The sequence below is a fragment of the Sorex fumeus genome, unplaced genomic scaffold, assembly GCF_029834395.1.
Source record: "Sorex fumeus unplaced genomic scaffold, SorFum_2.1 ptg000099l, whole genome shotgun sequence".
NCBI lineage: Eukaryota > Metazoa > Chordata > Mammalia > Eulipotyphla > Soricidae > Sorex > Sorex fumeus.
In genome coordinates this window covers 8,384,080-8,406,764 of record NW_026606156.1, presented here as the reverse complement: position 1 = coordinate 8,406,764, position 22,685 = coordinate 8,384,080, and the positions used below count along the sequence as shown (strand labels likewise).

At 64.5% G+C, this 22,685-nt stretch overlaps 2 protein-coding genes across 2 annotated transcripts; one reads left to right on the top strand and one right to left on the bottom strand.

The window, feature by feature from the left end:
- Nucleotides 1-1,300: 1,300 nt before the first annotated feature.
- Nucleotides 1,301-14,530, top strand: FGF2 (fibroblast growth factor 2). The gene is made up of 3 exons (XM_056134504.1): nucleotides 1,301-1,520; nucleotides 10,174-10,277; nucleotides 14,303-14,530. Exons 1-3 carry the CDS (start codon nucleotides 1,361-1,363, stop codon nucleotides 14,486-14,488), a joined length of 450 nt encoding a protein of 149 aa, XP_055990479.1. The 5' UTR covers nucleotides 1,301-1,360; the 3' UTR covers nucleotides 14,489-14,530.
- NUDT6 (nudix hydrolase 6) lies at nucleotides 13,982-22,649 on the bottom strand. Its single transcript, XM_056134526.1, has 5 exons — nucleotides 22,445-22,649; nucleotides 20,503-20,706; nucleotides 20,228-20,283; nucleotides 17,250-17,304; nucleotides 13,982-14,885 (listed from the first exon to the last, which is right to left on the bottom strand). Exons 1-5 carry the CDS (start codon nucleotides 22,647-22,649, stop codon nucleotides 14,515-14,517), a joined length of 891 nt encoding a protein of 296 aa, XP_055990501.1. The 3' UTR covers nucleotides 13,982-14,514.
- Nucleotides 22,650-22,685: the final 36 nt, after the last annotated feature.

The following is a 22,685-nucleotide window of genomic DNA, read 5'->3' as shown; positions in this document are numbered from 1 at the left end:
TATCTGGATCAAACCCAGGTTGGCTGCATGCAAGGCTACCACCCTACCCACTGCACTCTCTGGCCCCAACGCCGTCCTTCCAAACACTGCTGGGGCCCCTGTGGCCGCTCACGGGAGCCCGTATCCTGAGTCCCGGCTAGCACGGAGTAACTGACTTTCCTCTCTCAACTGTGCCGAGGAAACCAGCCTTTATTTCATCACGGTTTGGTTTTCCTTCTGGGATATACTTCCTGTGCTTTAATATTCACCACTTGAAAGCACCCCAGGGAGGTTTTCAGTGCCACAACTGTGCAAGCCCCCCCCCTTGCCCTCAACTTCAGGGCTGCCCACCACTCAGAACCAAGAACGCCGGTGCCAGCACACACACCCCTGCCCCAGGCGGAGTGCACTGTGGCCCCACGGCTGCCCACTGCCTTCTGTGGATGGACAGCTCTGCCGTGATGTGTGGCCTCTCCTCCACGGTCCCTCTGCTGCGGTCCCTCGCGGTCACTCCGCTGTGGTCACTCTGCCCTGGTCTTTCCCCTGCGGTCTCTCCAGTGTCACAGAGCTGTGGTCTCCCCGCTGCACTCTCTGTGGTCACTCTGCTGCGGTCTCTGTGGTCTCCCTAGAGGATCAGGTGTGCCTCTGAGGGGCTGTGTGTGGCCTGACTGAGCAGGGGTCCCAGCGGGCAGCAGCAGGGGCAGGTCTGGCTGGGGGCACGGAGGAGGCGCCCTCAGCACAGCCCCGCTATGGGCGCCTGTCCTGGACCAGGGCCCCGGGGGTCTCCCGCCCTCCAGCAGGGCTGGGCTTTCTGAACCCTCTGGGAGCCCCTCGGCCCATGGGTGCGCCCCGCCCTGCCCAGCAGCCTCCAGGGACAGCCCCGGCCGGCGCGCCGGGTCCAGCTCTGTCCCTGGGCCTGCGGGGTCCAGCCTGCGGGGTCTGCGGTTCGGGGGCGGGGCCCAGATCGGCTGCGGCAGTTAGGACCACCCGGCCCTCATCCCTGAGTCTAGCTCCCAGCCCCCAGCCCGGCCCCCCAGACCTCCCCGCCTCTAGCCCCCAGCTCAGCCCCCAGCCAGGCCCCCCGGCCCGCCCCCATTGTTCAGCCCGGCCTGTCCCCCCGCCGGCCCCCCAGTGTCCCCCCGCCGGCCCCCTATTCCCGGCCGGCCCGGCCCAGGCGGGGGGCGGGACCGGGCCGCGCGGGCGGGGCCGGGCCGGTGGCGGCGGGCGGGACCGGGCCGGGCGGGCCGGGCCGGGCGGGCCGGGCCGGGCGGGCCGCGCGCAGACGGGCCGGCGCTGCTCGGGCGGGCGCGGCGAGCTGGCGGGCCGGGGGCGCGGGCGGGCCCGGGCCCGGGGGGCCGCGGCGCGGGGTCCCGGCGGGGCCATGGCCTCGGGCGCCGTGTCCACGCTGCCCGACGGCGGCGCCTTCCCGCCCGGCCACTTCAGGGACCCCAAGCGGCTCTACTGCAAGAACGGGGGCTTCTTCCTGCGCATCCACCCCGACGGCCGCGTGGACGGGGCGCGCGAGAAGAGCGACCCCCACGGTGAGTGGCCGCCCGGGTCCGCGTCCGCGTCCGCGTCCTGGCCGGCGTCCAGGTGGAGGTGGTTGCGGGCCAGGTGGGGAAGCTGCTGCCCACCCGCCCGGCCCTGCGCCCCGCCGGCGGCCAGGACCCTCGCACTGGACCATCACCGGAGTTCGGCTGACCCCAGCAGGGCCCCCCGACGCTGAGGCACGGACACACTCGGGCCCTGGGGGTGTGACGGGGCGCTGAGGCTGACCACTTGGGCCTGGAGCGGCTGTGCGCCCAGGAGAGGGGCAGCGTTCCCCAGCGCCCTTCCGCCCCACGCTCAGGCCCTCCAGGCTGCCCTGCGAGGCCATGGCCTCGGGAGCGGTGTCCACCCCTAGGGTCTCAGTTCTGCCCGGACAGGGCGGGTGGGCTTTCAGAGTCAGCCTGGCCCTGACTTTGCTCCTTTAGGTCCCGGAGACCGTCCTGTATTTGCTGGTCTCCTGACTCAGTTCGTGGCCCCCTCGGGCCCCTCTGCGCTGCAGTGACCGTGGCGTGCCCACCCATCATCCTCGTCCACTCTCTGCCTGGTCTCCAGACAGAGCTCGGATGTGCGGTCTTGGACGCCCTGTTTCAGTGCTCTCGGCGGCTGCACCACGGGGCGGGATGCCGCATCGGAGGAGGTTCCAGCCTCAGTTTCTCTGCCGTTTGCACCCACGAGGAGTGAGCGTCCCTCTTGCCTCCCTCCACCCGCAGGGCTTGTGCCTGGGCGGGGGCTGGGCCTGGCCGTGGTGCCCCTGCCCCGGTGGTGGTGTGCCTGCGCTGTTCTCCGTGCCTGTGCCTTCCCCAGACCCGTCTCTCAGCGCCTCTCCCCAGTTCCCGTTATTTTGTCCCTGGGTTCGAGGCATGTTATATGTCTACACGTCAGCTTTGCCGTAAAGTACATGGGGAGGGCGGGAAGGGTCCTTGCTCTGCCCTCCAGGTGGTCGGGGCACCTGTGCTTGGAACGTAGGTTCTAGCCTGTTTCCCTGCGGGAGGCGGCGGCCACTGGGCCAGGCCACGCCCAGCGCTCTTCGCTAGCTGCCCTCCGAGGCCCGTCTGTGCTGTACGGCGGCCAAGGGTGCTGTCAGTGTCCACCCGGCCCTGGCAGGAAGAAGGTCCCCGCCCTGCCGTAGGGCTCCAGGTGGGGACGGGCGTGGTGGGATTTGTGGGGAAGGACTTTGATGCTGGTTGGGTCGTTAGTGGTCCAAGGAGCCATCAGGAGGGTCCAGCGCTGCCCTGGCTAAACGTCTTTGCCAGCCGCTTACGGGACCGTGGCACTGAGCCGTCTGGGCCCCCGGAAGGGGCCAGCAGCTTCCTTCCCTGGTGTGTGACAGTGGCACATGCCATCTGGGGCCTTGGAGTCAGCCTTGCGGCTGCGGGCTCTACACGGCCGCTCGGGTCTTGCCATCAGCCAGTCTGTCTGGGCAGGGACTGGACCACAGGTGTCACCTGGTTACCTGTCTCCATTCTCGCCTTCGATGCTCCCGTGTGAAACCCTCAGGGCTGGCAAGAGTGGGCAGAGGGCCACACTTACCCTCAGGAGATAGCTGTGACTGTCCCTTCCAGGTGTGGCTGGTTGTCACCTCGTTGTAGCTCAGCAGTTCTCCAGTGGGGGAGGAGGAAGCTGGGCCCTGGGGATGTGGGATGGGGCAGCATCTCGGGTGTGGCAGGACCGCACTGTGCCCGACACCACACGGGCACCCTTCATGGCCCTACGGGGAGTGCTGTGACCCCAGGCTCACAGGGCCGAGGCAGGCAGCCCACCTCCCACTGTGAGGACCAGGACCAGAACTGGACCCTCACCCCAACCTGGGAGCCATGGGCAGGGACCCCATAGCCCGAGCGGAAGTGGGTGGCCCAGACCAGGACAGTGATGGGCAGGGTGGGGCCCGGTGCGGGTGCTGGGCTGAGACATGGTCTGGGCCACCCCGCCCCCATTTAGTCATATCTTTCTCAGGGGGGCACGGGATCAACAGGGTCAGCGCGGCCTTGGGGGCAGCTAGAAGTGCTTCCTGTTCCGTCCCAGGGCAGGATCCTAGGGGGCCTAGACCCTGTCCCTTGGTTTGGAAATGCCCCGGGGCGCCCCACCTAGACCTCACCAGCCCCGCTCCCAGATTCCAGAGGACAGCAGGGTGGACGGGGTCAGGAAGAGGGGATGAGGGGCTGGTGAGAGGGATGGAAGGCTAGGGAGGCAGATGGGGACACGGGCCAGGGAGGGGGACGAGGGCAGGGAGGTGGGGGCCGGGCAGGCCAGGGAGGGGCTGAGCCTGTGGTGCTCCTCAGGCAGCTCTGGGGGTCCCTGATGTCACGCTGTCCCGACTCACCCGGCCGCGCCATGCCGTGGGAAGGGTGGGTCCCAGCCTGCGCCCACCCCGCCCTTCCCGAGGTTACGCAACCCAGTCACGAAAGGAGGCCTCCGCCAGGCAGAGCCCCTCCCCCACCAGCCCCCCACGGCCAGGAAGGGGGAGCATCGGTGCCCCTCACCAGGCTGACCTTGCGAGCTGGCCTGGGGCTCACTCCCAGGGTTAGTGAGGGGGCAGAGCAGCTGTGGTCAGACGTGCGGCAGGGGAGGGGAGGGAAGCCACCGAGCCATAGTCATGGGCCCTGGAAGCCCAGCGGGGGACGGCCAGACATCGGGGACCCACAGCCCTGTCCTCGGCTGCTGCCTGCTCTCCACCCAGACAGAACCTTGGGGCTGAGGCGAAGTCTGAGCCTCGTTCATCCTTTCACAGAAGTGGGGTTTGAGTGAGCGTGCGAGTGTCCATGAATGTAGAGTTGAGCATGAGTGTGTGCAAGTGTGACAGTGGAGGCATGTGTGAGATTGTGGAGCGAGAATGCGTGTGAAAGTATGTGTGAATAAGTGTGTGAGTATACAAGCTAGTGAGTGTGTGCCAGTGGGCAAGAGTGAGAGGAGTGTGAGCGTGTGTGACAAAGTGACTGTCAGCATGAGAGTGTGACGGTGACTGGGAGGCTGAGGGAGTGTGTGAATGAGTGTGTATGAGAGGAAGTATAACTGAGTGTGTGAGCGAGCACCTGAGAGGAAGTGTGTGTAACTGTGAGAGTGACTGTGTGAATGGCCCCTCGAGCAAATCGATGAACAACGGGAGGTCAGTGCTACAGTGCTACAGTGAGTGAGTATATGAGAGGAAGTGCGTAACTGACCGAATGTGTGGGGTGAGTGGATGGAAGACAGTGTATGACTGACTGAGGGTGTTTGTGAATGAGTGTATGAGAGGAAGTGTATGTGTAACTGGGAGAGTGAGTGTATGAGAGAAGTATGTAACTGTCACTGTGTAATTAATGAGTGAGTGTATGAGAGGAAGTGTATAACTGACTGAACGTGTTTGTGAATGAGCTTAGGAGAGGAAGTGTGGTGTAACCGTGAGAATGACTGAGTTTATGAGAGGAAGTGTGTGTGTGTGTGTGTGTGTGAGTGTATGAGGGGCAGTGTCTAACTGAATGGGTGCAGAGAAGGAAATGTGAGTGTAACTCAGTGAAAGTGAGTAACTCATAAGAAAGGCAGTGACTGTGTGTGAATGAGCACATCAGAGGAAGTGTATAACCGACTGTGTGAATGAGTGAGGCACTGACTGAATGTGCTTAGAAATGAGCAGATGAGGAAAAGTGTATGAATGTGACTAAGTGTGTGTGTGCGCATGAACTCATGAAAGGAAGTGTTTGTGTATCTGTGAGAGTGAGTGAGACTGAGTGTCTGAGAGGAAGTGTGTGTGTGTGAGAGAGAGAAAGAGAGAGAGAGAGAGAGAGAGAGAGAGAAAGAGACATGTGTGAACTTGAGATCTTGTTTCTTCAGTGGCTACTACATCCCCCCTCAACTCACCCTGTGAACTAAGTCACCTCATAGGAGCTGGAAGGGAAAGGTGGTATCTCTCCAGTTCTGGAGACAAACACTGCAGAGCTGCCCTGCACAGGAAGTGGGGGTCCTCGTCAGGGTTGGAGTTGGGACGAGGGATGCAGGAGCTCCCCTGCAATGGACCGCTGTAGCTTAGGCGATGTCCAGGTCATGCAGGGCCCTGAGGTGCAGCCCTGGGATGGTTCCCTGGCTTTGTCCCTGAGCAGCTGCGGCCCCAAGGAGCCCATGAGATTCTGCCCCTGACTCAGGAGTGGGTTGCTGGGCTACAGTGATCACCACAGGGTTGGGGGTACCTGCAGCACCCCACGCTCCTGCCGGGCCGGACCACCGTGTCACACTGTGCTCCATCACTCCTGAGGTGCTGCTGAACAGTGGTGGGAATTGGTTTTCTGCACGGGGCCGTCTGGTCTTTGGGCTATCCCAGTGCTGCTTGTCTATACACACACGCAAATACACACATGCACACACATACACCTGAACACACATGCTCACGAGTGCACACGTACACCTTGGTATACACATGTGCACACATACATCTGGACACATGTGCACATACCCAGGCACATACATGTACACATGCCTGGGTACACACATGCGCACATAATTGTACACACATGCACTTGTGTGATGCACATACATATACCTGGGTCCACACATGCTCGTGTGTGCATGCATGCATGTGGGTGCACACATGTGCACACACACCTGGGTAGACATGCACGCACATGCACACACATCACACACATACCCTCACTCCCCTCATTTCTGCTGAGAAATGAGCCACAGTCGAGGCGAGTGAGGAGCTCAGGACTGTCTGTGGCTCAGAGCCTCGTGCTGAGAGGCCCCCTGCGTCCCTCCCACCCCACGCTGCCTCGGGGACCACAGCCATTCATCAGATGCCCTGTCCAGGGCTTTCTCTCCAGGAGCTGAGGAATGTTCTAGAATGGGTGTGAGGGCTGCAAACTCTTCCTTGATTGGGTCTGTGTGGGATGGGGAGGGGCTTCTGGTGCCCTCGAGCAGAGCAGAGGCTACCTGCACCCAACAGTTGGCTGCGCTTGCTCTGCCTCTGAGGGTGGCTTCGGGGCACGTGACTCATGGGCTTTGTGATGTGATGTCTGTCTGGAGGGAGAGCAACCCTGAAGGCCGGCTCCTCCTCCGTCTCCTCCTCCTCCGGTCTCAGTCTCCTCAGTCTCGGTGAGTCACTTGGGGGTCAGGCTCACTACAAGAGGAGGCGGGGGAGCGAGGGAGAGGCAGGTCAGCATCCTCCGGAAGCTCGCTGGCTGGAGCGTGGGTCCCAGCAGGCCGGCAGAGGGGCGCTTCCTCTGAGGCACCGAGGCAGGAGCCCCTGAGCTGGAGAGGGGCCTCGGGGTCTACGGGGCTGCGGGTGTTCCCATGGCAGGGGGGAGAGGTCCTGTCCTGCCCGGCCCGCTGTGAAACCCAAGGAGTGTCCATGAGGTGAGGTTCTGCTCTCGCTGGGAACTCAGTGGCTGCTGGCTCAGGGTCACACCTGGGCTTCTGGGGACAGAGCCTGCCTGCAGCAAGTGCTGCTGCTGTCTCTCTGGAGGAGACGCTGCAGAGAAACAGCACTGAGTGTCCAGAGCAGATTCCTTGCAAGCCGCACCCCGGGGAGAGTGTGTGGGGGTCGGTTTTGGTTGCAGGCCTGTGACCTTCCTTTCTGCAGGTGGGGGCCTCCTCTGGGGCTGTGGGAAGCCTCCAGTTCTACCGTCTTTGGGAACAGACACGGAATAGGATGCTGGGCCAGCGGTGCAGGGACGGTCGTGTCCGCAGCCTGTTTCCGAGTCAATCTTGGGACAAGTGGTCAAGGACGTCTCCCTAAGTGCAGAGCCAGGACTAAGCCCTGAGCACTGCTTACTCAACCACAAACCCCCAAGTCAAAGTCCTTAACCAGCGCGGCCAGGGTCCCTGGGGTTGGCTCCACGCCTCCCTCTCCCGCGCCCCTGCGAGAAGGAAGAGCGTCAGGAGGCTGGGAGGTGGGCGCCATGTGCCCCTGACCGCACAGGGATGCCAAGGGCTCTGACTCCGGTCCTCGCTGGTCCGGGGTCCCAGCAGCTGTGGGCATCTGCGTTTCTCACCCGGGGCGTTCTGTGCAGGGGTAGCAGGAACAGCTAGTCTGGGAGAGGAAAGCGGGCACAGAGCCAGGCCCCCAGCGCCGAGCTGGCCTGGAAAGACTTGGTGTCGAAGGCTCCTGAGTAATTGGGCGCCAGAGCTCCTGGCGCCTCCTGGACGAGTGTTCCAGACCCACGAGGACAAGGAGCAAAAGCAAACACAGACCCTGGCAGCGGCTGCAGCTGGCGGCTGGGACGAGGCTGCCCGAGGAGCCCAGAGGCCAGCGTTGTGGCTGCCCCTCGCGCGGGCGCCCTCCGGGTCCTGACCTGAGAAGGGTGCAGGGCGCAGGGGCTCTCCTGGGACCCTGCCCGGCCTCAGCAGGGCCAGTGGGAGCCCCCTGCACGGTGGTCCCACAGCCTGTCCGTGGGGCCCCCCTCTGCAGACGGCCTGAAGAGCCATCCGGACTCACTGTCAGCAGCTGGCCAGTCCCGGGGGTCTCCTCGCCAGGGGAGCTGGATCTCTAGGGCAGCTGCGGAGGTGCAGCCCTGAACCCCACTTCACCCCAGAAGGCACCCGAGTCTCCCTTCTCCCGGGACCCCAGGGCCCCCGGCAAAGAGACAGGGTCCCCGAGAGCCGGCTGCTGCGTGGAGGCGTGTGGGTGTGGAGCACACCATAGGGTGGACACAGGAAGGACAGCAGGACACACGGCAGAGGGACAGCAGGGCAGAAACGTAATGGCGTGGGGGAGTGGGCATGTGGAGGCGGCCAGCTGATTTTGAGACCAGCAAGGGGAGGGGGGGGCTGTGCTGCTGCTGGTAGCCAGTTCCCGAGGGCTCCTGGCCACTTCCTGGTGGCCCTGTGGAGGCTGGTGCGGCTGGTGTTGCGATGCAGCCACGCCGAGGGGCACGGCAGGAGCTGAGGCTCAGTGCTCCCCGGAGGCTGCGAGCCCACTGCAGGGTGCTGGGACAGAAGTGGACATGGCCACTCAGCCTGCCCAGGAGCAGCTTCCTCTAGACAGAAGGAACAGGAGGCCCCAGAATGTGCTGGAACATGGGCACAGACACCAGCTGCTTCTCCTCCAGACCCAGGGGCCTTTGGGGACAGAGGAGCGGCCAGACCCCTGGGGGCAGCCCAGTATCCCCCCGCCCTGGGTGCCCGCAGCACAGAGAAGGGCCCAAGTAAGGGCAGGGCCAGCCTGGGGCCAAAGGCAGCGTGTGCTCAGCCAACAGCCGCCCTCCGCGGGGCCCCAAGGTTCTGGAAGCGTTCTCCCAGTGTGGCCTCCCGGAGCTGGGCTGCAGCCCGCTGGCCGGCTGCCAGGGATGGAGGGACGGGGAGGGGCGTGTGGAAATGGCTCACGCCGGGCTGCTCGGGCTCTGCGGAGGGCGTCCTGCAGCAGGGCTCCTGCTGGAGTGTGGTCGCAGCCAGGACATCAGTCGGGACATCAGTTGGGAGCTGGTGGGAGTGTGGCCAGGAGGAAGGGCGGGCCCTGCGCTACTCAGCCCTGGGGGGGGGGGGGGGTTAGGGGGCTTGTTCCCTCCCTGTGGGCAGGCCCCATGTGCAGTGCCGTGGCTCTGAGCCCAGCTCTGCTGCCCGCAGGCCCCGGGGTCGCTGTAGCACACAAGGGCACACATGTGAGGTCTGTGAGCCTGTTCTGGGCCCAGCTCCAGTCTCTGGGGCCCGCGCTGGTTAGACGTCCCCTTTGCTGGGGTCCTGCACACCTGCGCACCTGGGGACAGGTGTTCCCTGGGCTGTGCGGGACGATGGCACGCCAGCCACCGTTCAGGAGTGCTGGCTTGGCCAGGCCCCTCTAGCCCACGCCTGCCGGTGGGCTGCTTGGGACGCGGCTTCGTGCCCCTGGCCCCGAGCAAGGGCCTGGCTGAGCTCCTTCCCAGGCTTCGTGTGGGGGCTGTGCCCGGGGACCAGGCTGGGGTGCAGAGCACGTGCGCGAGCCCCTCGACCCTGCCCTGGACATGTCTGCACTGTCCACTGCTGGGACCAGGGGCGGCAGGCCATGCCGGGCTCTGCTTACCACAGAGGCCTGGACGTGCCGGCCGCCTCGCGGGGCTGTGCAGGGCCCACGAGTCCTGGCCAGTCCTAGAGCACGTGCACAGACCCCACAGCCACACGCACGTGGACCCCGCGGCTTCAGTGTCAAGGCTGGGCCGCCCGCCAGGCCTTCCCTCCCTTTCCCGTTGGTCCAGAGTCGGGCTGTGTGTCTGCACTCGTGTGTGCAGGTGTTTGTGCTGCTGTGGGCATATGGGAACCTGTGTGGGACAAGGGTTGCCGTGTGTATGTGTACATTCCAAGTATCAGTGTGCTCGCTTGTATATGTCATTGTATGTGTGCATGTGTGCGTTGGCATATGTACACACGTGTGACTGTGGCTCTTGTGTGTATTTGCACACGTTATGAGTGGTGGTGGTGTGTATGTGCATGTATGTGTCACCGTTGTATGTGCGTCCACCTGTATATGTTGGTGGCGTGTACATGCACATGTGTCACTGTGGTGTGTGTACACATGTGTGAGTGTCACTGTGATGTGTGTGCACATGTGTGTCACTGTGGTGTGTGTGCACAAGTGTGAGTCACTGTGGTGTGTGTGTGTGCACATGTATGAGTGTCACTGTAGTGTGTGCACGGGTATGTCCCTGTGGTGTGTGTGCATGAGTGTGCATGCCATGAGACCCAGAGGTGCTTTCCTGTCTCTTCTAGTCAAGCTGCAGCTGCAGGCTGAGGAGCGAGGGGTCGTGTCCATCAAGGGCGTGAGCGCCAACCGCTACCTGGCCATGAAGGACGATGGACGGCTGCTGGCTCTGGTGAGGACTCACCGGCGCTTCCTCAGGCCTCCCTGGCACACGTGCCCTGCGAGCCCGAGTGTGGCCAGTCTGTGTGTGGGACATGCACAGCTCCGGGAGGGGCCTGGGTGCTTGGGGTCCCTCACTGTGAGTCCCACTTCCCGGAGCACTGAGCCCCTGGGATCCTGTACTCCGAGTCCTGCACTCTGACCACGCCCAGTCTTTGGGGAGGAGGTCCCAAGGGCCCAGGGCTCCAACAGGCAGTGACCTGAGGGTACCGGGACAGAAGGCCTGCAGTGCTCACCCCGGGAGGCAGGGCCGTGGGCTCGCCCCGGGAGGCCGAGCTGGGGGCTCACCCTAGGAGGCTGGGCCGGGGGCAGGTGGCCCAGGGAACACTCATGGCCCTAGCGTTGTGACTCTGGCATGGGACTACCCTGAGGCACGTCCGTGGCCAGCTGGGCCTGTGTCTCAGCCCTCGGTTGGTGGACAGGCCCCCAGGGCACAGGCTGGCCGCTCTGGCTCCCAGTCTCCAGTGTTGGCATTTCTCTGTGGGGGCACTCTGGAATTCTCCCGGAGAGCACGACTCCTGTCGAGGTCACCATGCTGGCCAGTGTCGGGGCAGAGCGGGGCTGGTGGAAGCCCTTCCCCAGGGACGGGCCCTCGTGCTGAGTGCCAGGATGGATCGGCAGGGCCACCCCTGGGAACGTGTGGCCCCAGCATGGGCTGGAGGGGTGGAGTGGGTCTGCGTGGGCACAGGGTCAGTGGAGGCAGCTACAGACCAGTGTGCAGAGCTCGAGGCGGGCCCAGGGACATGGGGCGTGTGGCCAGAGAGTCGGGCAGGCCCATCAACTCCTGGCTGGGTCTGACCCTAGCCTTCCAGTAGCAAAGGGACAGCTGCTGGGTCGGCCTGGAGGACCCGGGACCCTGGGTGGGAGGCCAGAGGCCAGGGCGGGGCCTGTTCGAGAGGGGAACGAGTGGACGGCTGCCCCATGTGGGGCTGGGCTCTGGGGCTGGCCGGCTGGCTCTCCGCAGCCCAGTGGTGGACGTGTGCCCTGGGCCTGGCCTGTGTGTGTCCCATGCCAACTCAGGCTGTGCAGCAGGAGGCAGGTCAGCAGTGTGGGGCCACTGAGGGCAGCTCCCTCGGGGCATGACACCCCTACAAAACCAGGGTCAGGCCTGAGGTTCCAGCTCTGCCAGCGGGGGACTGGTGACCCGAGAAGCCAGACACACACACACACACACACACGCGCGCGCGCGCGCGCGCGCGAGAAACCACGGCCCAGCCAGAGGAATCTGAGGGCAGGGGTGCGCTGCACCCCAGCTGGCTGAGACACCCACCCAGCTCACCTCTTCCTTCTGGGGAAGACCGAGGAGAGGCAGTCCCAGGGAGGTGCTCCCCAGGGCGGGTGGAGAGAGACGGGGAGGAGAGAGACCCAGGGAAGGGACCCGCCCTGAGGGAGGCTGGGTGCCCGCTGTGCTGGACACCCCAGTCCCAGGCTTCAGGGGGTACACGGCCCCCTGAGCCCTGCAGACAGAGGCTGGGGTGGGCACTTCTCCAGTCGCCTGTGGGCACCATCTAGTTCCCCTGGGTTAGCCCCAAGCTCAGGGCAGGGAAAGAGAGGGAGGGGAGGGCAGGGGAAGGAAGAACAGGGGAGAGGGGAGGACAGGGATTGGGGGGAGAGGGAGGGCAGGAGGGAGGGGAGGGCAAAACAGGGCGGGGCAGGGAAGGGAGGGCAGGGGAGAGAGGACCGGGCAGGGCAGGGCAGGGCGGGGCGGGCAGGAGCTGTCCTTTTCACACGCACCTGGGCCCTGGGGTCACTGCAGCCCCCACCCGCCCACCCACAGGCCTTTCCCTGCGGGGGCCTGAGCAGTCTGCAGGGCGGCTGACCCTCCTGATGGCGCCCGCACCGGCCGTCCTGAGCAGCGGGTCTGACACATGTGGGCCCCCCTGCCAGGCTGACCTTTCCTGAGTGCCTGCCTGAGCGTCACTGCTGAGACTTACATCATGTCTGTTTCCCATTCTCAGAAGTGGTGTAAGAAAAGGCAGTTTTGGAATCATGTTGCGCAAACTTCCTCCGAGCCGAGGTTGCCCAGTCCAGGACTGTGAAGGGACAAACAGCGAAGCCCGAGCGGCGGGCAGGGGCTGAGCCCAGAGAGCGGGGTCAGAGCCCGACTCGGCCTCACAGAGGAGGATGGGGGGTCCATGCTCGGGGAAGCCACACGTGGGAAGGGGGTCAGTCACGCCACCGCAGCCCCTGCAGTCCAGAAAGTCCATGTTCTCAATTCCAAATGGTCTGTGCTCTCTGCGGCCTGACTGTTCTGGTCCTTACTGGACTTCGCAATGTCCACAAAGACTTACGCACCACGCACATCTGCACAGAGTCACGCAACTGTGTGTCTAGAGCAACAGTGAGGGCAGCCAGCCACGCTGTCCTGGATGCGAACTTTCCTGCATGGACTCAGGGATGTCGCTAAGGGTCTGTGTCCAGTGCAGACCTTCCTGCAAGTCCTGCAAGTCCACGAGTGCAGTCGTGTGTCTGTGCCCCTGACACTAATGCAGTACTGCAAACACCACCACGCACACATGAAGGCAGCCAGCCAGGCAGACACGTCTAACGCAGACGCGACACTAGCAAGTGCAGGCATTTCTGCACACACCTAGTGCCTCTTCATGTGGATCACGGTGCCAGGCCCTGCACACGGGTGGGCACAGAGAAAGCAGCCCAGTGCAGCCCCGGGAGCCTCCCAGTCCCACGGTCGCACCTGCAGGAGTCAAAGCCCATCCTGAGCCGTGCAGCCCACGGGAGCAGCAGAGAACCAGAGCTCAGTTCTGTGGCAGCCAGGGCCAGCCTGATTCTACGTGTGATGAAGGCGGTTGTCCTGGGGGTGGTCCCGTGGCTTATGTCCTACTGACAGACAGGCACCTGACCACTGGTCTCCTCTCAGCCCTGGGCCACGGTCAGCTAACTCAGAGCCCTGCGTCCGCCCTGCCCTGGTGAGCGCTGTGCTTCCACTGTCCTCTCTCCTCCCCGGACCCCAACCCTGCCGGCGGCACTGCAGGTCACTTAGTGTCCAGCTGCCCCTGCGGATGCTGCTGGGGTCTGTTCTGCGGCCACACACCTGGGGGCGTGTCTCTCTGGCACAGACAGTCCCGGGGGACACGGTGTGCAGGGCAGGACAGCCCCGGGTGGAGGCTGACGGCGGGGGCAGCGAGGCAGTGCCCTGCTCTAGGCTGGGCTTTTCTCCATGTCTGTCGCTGTGTGTGTCTCCTGAGACCCCCAGAGCCCCTCGTCCTTGGTCTCAGGGCCTGATGCTTCCAGACGTCCGCAGAGACAGGGCCCCAGGGAGGACCCGGGCCCCTGGCCTCCCCCTGCATCCTGCTCACTGGCCTTCCGGACCCTGCCCCCTGAAATGTGCACCTACCCGGGTGTCCCCCTCAGAGTCCACCCCTGGCTGGCCTGGCCACTGTTCCTAGGGTCTGTGTGGGGAACAAAAGGCAGAGTGGGCGCAGCTGGGAGGAGGGAGGGAGCAGCTCCTCCTCCTGGCTGGGTGGGCGGCGGGCAGGGGGAGCCTCTTGGTGCTCTCAGCCACCTGATAGGGGGTGGGGCAAGGCACAGCCCGAGCCCCGCCCCCGGGACTGGGAGTGACAGTCCGGACTGGTGGGCTCTGCAGGGGTCAAGTCACACGAGACAGTGGGGAGTCCAGGCATTTACTAGGAGGGAGGGAGGGCCTGCACCCCCGGGGCTGGGGCTGCCGCTGGCTCCTGCGGACGGCCCTGGCGGGGACTCCTGTGGCCATGAGTAGTGCTGTCCAGAGGGGGGTCTTGAGCCCGGGCGTCTGCACCAGCTGCGTGGGCTCCAGCCACAAGTCTCAGGGGCTCCTCGAGGCGCTGTCAGGCCGTGCCCGCTGCCCGGGGCCATGGAGCGAGACGCCTTTCCCAGAGCGGGCCTCAGCCCCTGCCTGGCAGGTGCCTGCTGGGCCTGGACGCAGCCCGGGGTGGGCACAGCGCGTGCAGGCCCACGGCAGCCGCTCTCCCTGTCTTCCAGAAATGCGTGACGGACGAGTGCTTCTTCCTGGAGCGGCTGGAGTCCAACAACTACAACACCTACCGCTCGCGCAAGTACTCGGGCTGGTACGTGGCCCTCAAGCGCACCGGGCAGTGCAAGCTGGGGCCCCGGACGGGCCCGGGGCAGAAGGCCATCCTGTTCCTCCCCATGTCGGCCAGGAGCTGACGGGCAGCCCCGGGGGGCCCCCCCGCCTAGGCCGGCACCTCCCGGTGGTAGAGCTTGGGGGCCGGGCCGGGGCGCAGGGCCGGCACGTCCTGCACGGTCAGGTCCACCGTGTGGAAGCCCTGGCGGTGGCCGTGCAGCAGCAGCCGGGCCACGCTGCGGGTGACGGGCGTGGCGGGCGCCGTGGCCGCCAGCTGGGCCAGCTCCATCCACTGGCAGCGCAGGCACTCGTGCGGGCAGGGGCGAAGGGCGAAGGTCAGCGGCTGCAGGCGGCACACGAGGTACAGGTCGGACTTGCCGAAGGCGCCGGGGCTGCAGTGCTGCTGCCGGACACTCAGCAGGGACCGGAACTCGGCCTGGACCCCCGTCTCCTCCCACACCTCCCGGACCGCCGTGTCTCCTGCGGGAGAGATGCCGTCCGCTGGCCTGGCCCCACATGCCCGTCAGCGCGGACAAGCCAGGGCAGCCTCGGCCACCCCCGCTCGGATGACCCGTCACCCCTGCCTGAATGGCCATCGCCTCCACCTGGATGACCCATCACCCCAGCCCGGATGACCCGTCACCCCCTCCTGGATGACCTGTCACTCCTGCCTGCATGGCCATCGCCTCCACCTGGACGACCCATCACCCCAGCCCAGTGACCTGTCACCCCCACCCGGATGGCCGTCAACGCTGCCCGCCAGGCTTTGGGCCCTGCCCTCTTCCAGCAGCCCCCATGGCGCGCCCAGTCGCTGCCTCGGGCATTTGTGCGCAGGGCCATCACCCGCCCCTCCCGCCCCCGGTCTCCCAGAGGTGTCCATGGGGGGGTGAAAGTGCAGAGCTGCAGTCGGAACCCCTTTCTCCACCAGCCCATCCCGAAGGCTCAGCAGGCGCTGTAGCGACCACCAGCGCCTGGCTGGTGACGGGGCCGCTGACGACCTGGGCCTCCCGGGCCCGGCGCTGTCCTGTTTCCTTGCGGTGCCCCGACCAGAGTTTTGGGGCTGCTTTTGCTAAATGTCTGCTAAGCCCCTGCATGAACTTTCTGGAATGCTGGGAGGCTCCGGCTGGTGTCTGGGGGGAGCAGGAAACTGCTTCCCGGCTGCCCCCGCCCACCTGGCGGCTGTGCTGTGGTTCACGGCCATGTGCCTCAGGGCCTCCTGTGTTCCCACTGGTACCGGCCATGCTCCCCCCAGCGGCAGGGACGCCCGGGCCTTTTCTCCAAACAGTCTGGGAAGGGCCGACAAGGCAGCCTTGGACACTGCCTTGGATGCAGTGCTGGGGTCAGGCGCTGGCTTCCCTGGGGGCTGAGGTTCGCTGGCGGTCAGTCAGCATTCCCTTTCTTAAGCTGAAAGGGGGAAGCTCTCCCCAGTAAGAACAGTGAACATTCGCCCACACAGCCTGTCACTGGCAATGCCGGACACCGAGGTCCCGTGCAGCTTGTGAGTGGCCAGTTCTGGGAGGCGGACGTCTGGTGGCCACGCGGGAACCCGGGCAGAAGCTCTGGGCCAGGGCCAGCCCTTCTGTGAGCCCAGCTCTGTGCAGGCATGCACGCGGCACCTTGTCGGGGGCCTGTGTCAGAACTGGGCTGTTCCCAATTCCAGCGGCCACAGGACACACCCAAACCCAGGCTCTGGGTTCCTTTTGCTGAAGGAGAGGGATGTGACACCAGGTGGCAGGTCTCGGGAGCCTGGCTTCCCGTCGTTGCTCCTCTCAGCATCTGCCCGGTGGGGGAGCGTGCCTAGCAGTGGGGGTTCCACACTGGCCTGGGTCTCCTGCACCTGCCCCCAGCTCCGGGGAGAGTGGACGGGGAGCTGCCCGGGCCTGTCTGCCCGGAGGAGGCGCCCGCTGGGCCTGGGCTGGGCTCCCACACACACACCCCATGTCCTCACAGTGCATCCCCAGGGCATGGCCTCCAGCCCCAACTTCAGTGCCCCACTGGCCACTTCCAACTCGGGGAGCTCAGGAGCCACAGGTCACTGCAGCCGCCTGCCAGCCTCCACCTCAGGCCTGTGGGCAGCGAGACAGAATGCTGCCCAATATGGTAACAGTGGCATACGCCCACGAGGTCGGCCAGACCCTCACTGGAGGTCATGGGCACCTGCCTGCACATGGGCTGTCTCACTGGCCTCAGCCACCTGGCACAGGTGCGTCTAAACACCCAAAGGAGAGGCAATGAGGAAATAGTGGGACCCTTTCCTACGACCCCCCAGGACCCCTCCCTGCAGACCCACTAGAATGCCCAAGGACCCCCTGAAGACCTCACTGGGGGTGCTCGGGGGCCTGTCCTGCAGCCCCTGTGGGGTACCTGGGAACCCTATCCTGTGGTCCCTCCTGGGGTGTCCGGGGACCCCATCCTGCAGACACTTGTCTGTGCCCAGTCTCCCTGGCTGTCCTGAAGAGCAGATGAAGTTCTCCTAAATGATACTGATCTCCTCCCAGTTCCCCTCAGTCACTCCTCACATGTGCCTGGACAAAGGGTGGTGAAGTCACACTTATCTAATCTGGACAATAATTCCGAGTCCTGCCCAAAGTCACCCTTCCTGCTAAATTTCGCTCATGGACCTCAGAAGCCAGAAGCTAGAGGTCAAACAGAAGAACCTGCAGCAGAGCCGAGAGCCGGGCAGCGGGTTGGTCTGCACGGCACTGACCAGGCTTGATGCCGTGGCTGGACCCTGCTAACGAGACAGCAGCTGACCCGGGGGGAGAATTCACCGCCTCACTGCCAGCGACCGTGCAAGAGAACGAACCCTCAGAGTCCCAACCCAGCGGAGTCTGGGGTACGCACCGATGTCTTCTCCAGGCTCCGACAGCCCTCCGGGGAACTTCCACAAGTGTTTCACCTGCTGGACAAAGTCAGAAGACAGTGAGCAGGGCCTCGGCTCTCGCGGGCCCGACTCAGCAACTCGTGACTCCACGTGAAGCCCCCGTCCCCCCACCCCCCTTCCCTCCTAGGGAGCTGGTGACTCGGGCTGCCGTGGGCTGCCGTCCTCCCCGTTTCTACAGAAACACAAGTTGCTTGCTTTGGTGAACGTGGCAAGTTCTGCATGAATGAAGGAGCAGAGATAAACATCTACTGAACGTGACTTAAAAAACGTGCTGCTAGTTAACTATTGACAAATGAAATAGAGGAATGTTATGATGCTGCTATTCAGATGTAGGAAACAGCATAAACCGAATCACTACGGCAGGCTGTTCTAAAGTTTCACATTTATTTTCTGTATCGTGTCTGATCAGATAGTCATCTAGTAATAATAATCCACACAATAATCGACAGAGTAACCTAGTTAATGTTACTCTCCATTGTAACAGAGTACCCTAGTACTAGTGCTCTCTATAATAATGTAAGACAGAGTAACACGGGAGCAGTCCCCGTGGGAGGTGGCTCTTGGAGTGTGAATAAACGGATGGCTGGACTCCGGGTCTGTGTGTGCCTGTGCGGGGCAGGACGCTGACCGAGACAGGGCGGCCGAGGAGAGCGGGGCAGGACTCCATGGTGCCAGGATGCTCTGCCCGGCCCTGGGCTGCACCCGCCACAGGACGGAGCAGGAAGCGGGCACCTCTGCCTGCGGCTCTCAGAGAAGGGGCCACTTCCAGGTCTGCTCACAGCATGGCGCCATGCCCGGACTCTGCAGACTGTTGACTCTGCGGGCACCGAGCCCCTGCCACCAGCCTTCCGAGGTCAGTTCATAAAGCGTGCGGTGTTCCCTCACTGGTGAGAAACCGCCTGAGTGGCCTCTCCTGTCCACACTTCCCCAGGATCCCTGCTGAGGGGCCTGAGTGCCAGGGGGCTGCTTCTCACTGCTGCCAGGGGTGGGCACTGGACCCTGCAGTGCTGCAGCGGGAGACCCTTGTCCCAGCCCAGACTGAGCCAGCCGGCGGGTCTGATGCCTGGTCCAGTCCCTTGTGGAAGGGCCACTCTCGTCCCGATTGGCTGAGTGCCCTGGTGTGGCCCTGACAGCCCCAAGAGGGAATGCCATGTGCTGGACATTGCTGTGGCCAGTGAGGGCTCCACCGCGGGCAGGAACTGAGGGCGGGAAGGGCGCCGTGGGGTCACGGGCCAGTCTCCACAGAAGGGAGCGAGCACCGGCACCTCTTCCCGGCTGCTCTGCCGGGACTCGCCGGGCCGCGTCCACCCGCCTGTCTGCCTGAAGACCCTTAGCCTGAGTCCCCGCGCCGTCTCCAGTTGATGCTCAGTGGGGTGTGGCCGGAGGCCGAGCTTGGGGGCCGTCAGCTTCCGCCTTTGTTCTCGGGCCCCCGGAGGACAGGGCAGCTCTGTGCTTCACGTGTAAAATTCCATGCGCCTTGCCGCAGTCTTGGGAAGGAACTTTCCACTCCTCCGAGAAGATTCTTCCAGGAGACGGCCAGCCTGCAGGCTGCCTGTGACTCACAGATGACCTTCCTGCTTTGGGGCGCTGAGAGCTGGAGCGGGCTGGGGTGTGCACGCCGCGGAGGGCCGACAGATGCGTCATTCCTGCAGCAAGCAGAGCTGTGCACGTGGCTGTCTGCTCCCTGTCTGCACACGTGCGTGTGTCTGCACACATGTGTGTGTTTGCACGCATGTGTCTCTGCATGCATGTGTCTGCACGCATGTGCGTGTGTGCGGCACATGGCTGTGTGGGGATGGAAAAGAGAAGGTGAGGGTGATGGGTTCCTGCCCTGGCCCTCAGAGTCAGGAACTGCAGCCCAAGAAACTGGTCTGCTGGGGATCGACTGAGTGTGAGGTGCAGAGTGTGGTGTGTTCCTCCTCCCCTAGCAGGCTCTTGTGTGTCCCCCGGCCCCTAGCAGGCTGAGGTGTCCCCCGTCGTCCTGTCAGAGCTGTTCTGGACGCCATCTGCAGCTGCATTGAAAGCGTGTCCTGTAGTCAGACTCAAGTTTACATGTGGGCTTCCAGAATGAATCATATTCTTTTTTTCTTGATCTTGGGCCACATCCGGCGGTGCTCAGGGATGGCTCCTGGTGGTGCCTGGGGGCCATCTGGGAGCTGGGGATGGAGCCCGGGTCAGCCGTGCGCAGGGCGAGCCCCCAACTCGCTGTCGTTTCATTTCCTGATTCCTTGCGGTCTTTCAGCCCCACAGAGGATGGGCCTCCGTCCTTCCCCGGGTGTGGCTGGGACGGCCTAGCCAGGAGTCTGTGGACAGCTCGGCCACGGTCCAGCCTCCTTCCCAGGGAAGAAGGGTCTCTGTGCCACAGTGTCACCCAAAGCCAAGTCTTCAGGTCAGAAACAGAGCTGCTGCCCTGAGAGGCTCCCAGCTGTGGGGTGAGGCCGGCTGTCTGTGAGACGGGGGTCCCGGGGACGCAGGTGGCTGCAGCTCTCCCTGGAGCCACTTCTGGAGACCAACAGCTCAGATGCAGCAGTCAACCCTGACCACTCAAGTCGGGGTAGGGCCAGCAGTGTCCCAGGAACACGGGCCAGCGGCAGGCAGACCGCAGGGTCTCACCCACGCAGTCTCCTGTGTCCATCTCTGCCTGCGATGAAGCGTGAGGCGTGTGGGCACAGGGGTTAGGACAGCCTGCTCCCACCACCGGACCCAGGGACCAGCCCCCACTCCTGCCACCGGATCCCGGGACCACCCCGGCTCCTGCCACTGGATCCCAGGACCAGACCCTACTCCCGCCACCGGATCCCGGGACCAGACCCGCTCCCAGTGCGGTGCCACCTGGTCCAAGCCACGTGAAGCACTTTTCTAGATCAGCGGGTTTCCCGATGGCTCAGAAGTGCCCTCTGCGGCCCTGGCTGTGGCTGGGTGTGGGGAGGGGGCTCACCTGGTGTCGGTCTTGCACCACCAGGATCTTCCCAGAGTCCTCATCGAACACAGCTCCTGGGGGAGGGACAGGCTCACCAGGGGCTCAGGCCTCCCGCCCCCACACACCCAAACCTCCCCCAGAAACACCACTTCCCAGGAGGCCCTGGGGCACAGCCTCTAAACTTTCCATCAGCCACCAGGAAGGTTTGTGGGGCCGTCGATCTGCACAGGAGGGCGTTCCCGTCCAGGGACTGTCCCAAGTCCCCTGAGAACCCCCCCGTCGCCCCAACGGACCTGCCACTCCAACCTGGTGTGAGGCGAACGCAGGCAGCCGGCTGGGCCCCTCGGCCAGCCACAAGGACAGCGTGGCCATGTCCCCTTCTGCATGGTGGTAGCGGAAGCCCAGCGAGGAGGCAGGGCCGATGCACTGGCTCTGGGGTATGGGGACTTGCAGCCACACCGCGACTCTGCCCTCGCAGCGCCAGAGCTCCAGCGCCGCTGCAAGGAGAGGAGAGCCGTGAGGGGACCCGGCCGGGGCGCAGGGCACCTTCCCAGGGGGCTGCTTCCTTAATAGTGAGGGGGGAGGAGGGGGCTGGTCCCCGATGTCTCAGCCACGCCTGGCATTTTAACGCTGTGTTCACTGCCGCCAGACTGAGTTCCCTGAGGGACTGGAAGCGCCCATAGATGGTCTAGTCCAGCCCTGGGCCCCATGCACACCCCCTCCTGCGTGCCTGCAGCCGGCAGGTTCACTCTCCAGCCTCTCACTGGACTCCTGCAGCTCATGGTGGGCAATCAGCAGAGCTGGTTTCTAAATCACACTCGTGTTCTAGAAAAACTCTGAAGAAATGTCAACTTCTGCAGGTGAAAAACGAAGAGGTTGGACGTGCATAAATATGCTTTTGGTACTGACACACATCACTGATGCCTTTCTGGGGGAGCGGAGAAGCTGGGTCACAGCCAGCGATGCTCAGCGGTCACTCTTGGTGGGACTCAGGGGGGCTATTTATGTGGGGCCAGGAATCAAACGTGGGTCAGCCTCATGCAAGACAAGTATCCTGCCCACTGTGGCCTCATGCAGGACAAGTGCCCAGTCCCCATCACGGACATTTAGTGCCTTTCATTTAAACGATTGTCTTTTATTAGATGTTTTAAATGATTTTGTACTTTAAAATTTCAGTTCTTATAGGGATGGGAGTCCCCAGGACTGGGCAGGACCAGGAATCGGACCTAGGGCCTTACAGCGGCCACTGAGCTCCCTCCAGCAGTCTCACGAGGGCCCGGCTTTGCTCAGATGAGCGTAAGCTTAGGACTCCCTGGCCTGGGCACCAACGTGGCCTCCTGCTACCAGAATCCTGTGACATAGTCAGGGGAGCTCCTGACTTCTGCAAGGTCTCTTTGTCACTGAGAACAGGCCGGAGACCACCACCTCCCTGAGCAAGCCCCAGGTGCGGCATCAAGGTGTGCTCAGGGAAGGGGTCACCAATCAGGCTGCGGTGGGCAGCCAGGGCAGCGGGGAGGGGGCCTCTGCTGGCTGCAGGTCTGGGGCAGGAGGTGGGGCCTGGCCTGCCCCACACCCTCACAGCTCCACCGTCACCGGGACGAGCTGCACCAGGCTGGGTGTCCATCCACGAGTGGATGTGGGGCCCTCACGCGTGCAAACAGGCACAGCCCTGGCCTCGCATCAGGCGGCCCCACCCAGCGGCCAATGCAGCAGGAGGCTGAGGTGCAGGCCAAGCTCAGGCACCGACCGGCCGGGTGGGGGCCCTTCCAACGTCCAAGAAGCTGGGCACGCGCCACAAGGCCAGTGCCAGTCCCTCAGAGTGTGACACCCACACCCACTGCTCAAGGCAGGGAGCCCTGACCCCTGCAGCCCCCGCCCGCCCGCTGGGGTCACTACCTGATGGCAGCCTGGGACCGGTGTGGTGGGGGGGGGGGGGCGGGAAAGACTCCGACACTCACTGCGGGGTCAGTGCAGGACACCCCAGACGGCGGGTCGCTGGGGAGTCACTGCGCGGGGGGCAGGGGGCGGGCAGTGACGGGGAGTCCCTGTCGGACCCCCCAGGCTCGGGGTCCCTGCAGTCAGGGCTGCGGCGGGGCGGGGGCGGTCAGCGCATGGACCTCGGGCGGCGGGGACGGGGAAGGCCAGCGCGCGGACCTGGCAGCGCGGCCCCGACGGGGACGGGGCCCTCGGGGACGGGGAGGTCAGGGGTCCCGCGGGTCCCCAGCCCCCACTTGCCCTGCAGGCGGCTCCGGAAGGCGGCGGGGTCGAGGGCGGGGCGCGCGGCCAGCCGCACCCACAGGCCCCCGAAGCGGTCGGGGTCGGCCCGCAGCTCGCCGAGCCCCGCGCCCGCCGCCCCGCGCGCCCGCCCCGCGCCCGCGCCCGCGCGCAGGAGCCGCGCCAGCAGCGCCTCCCGCAGGCCCGCGCCGCGCCGCAGCGCCATGGCCGCCCGCGCTTCCGCTTCCGGCCCGCCTCCTGC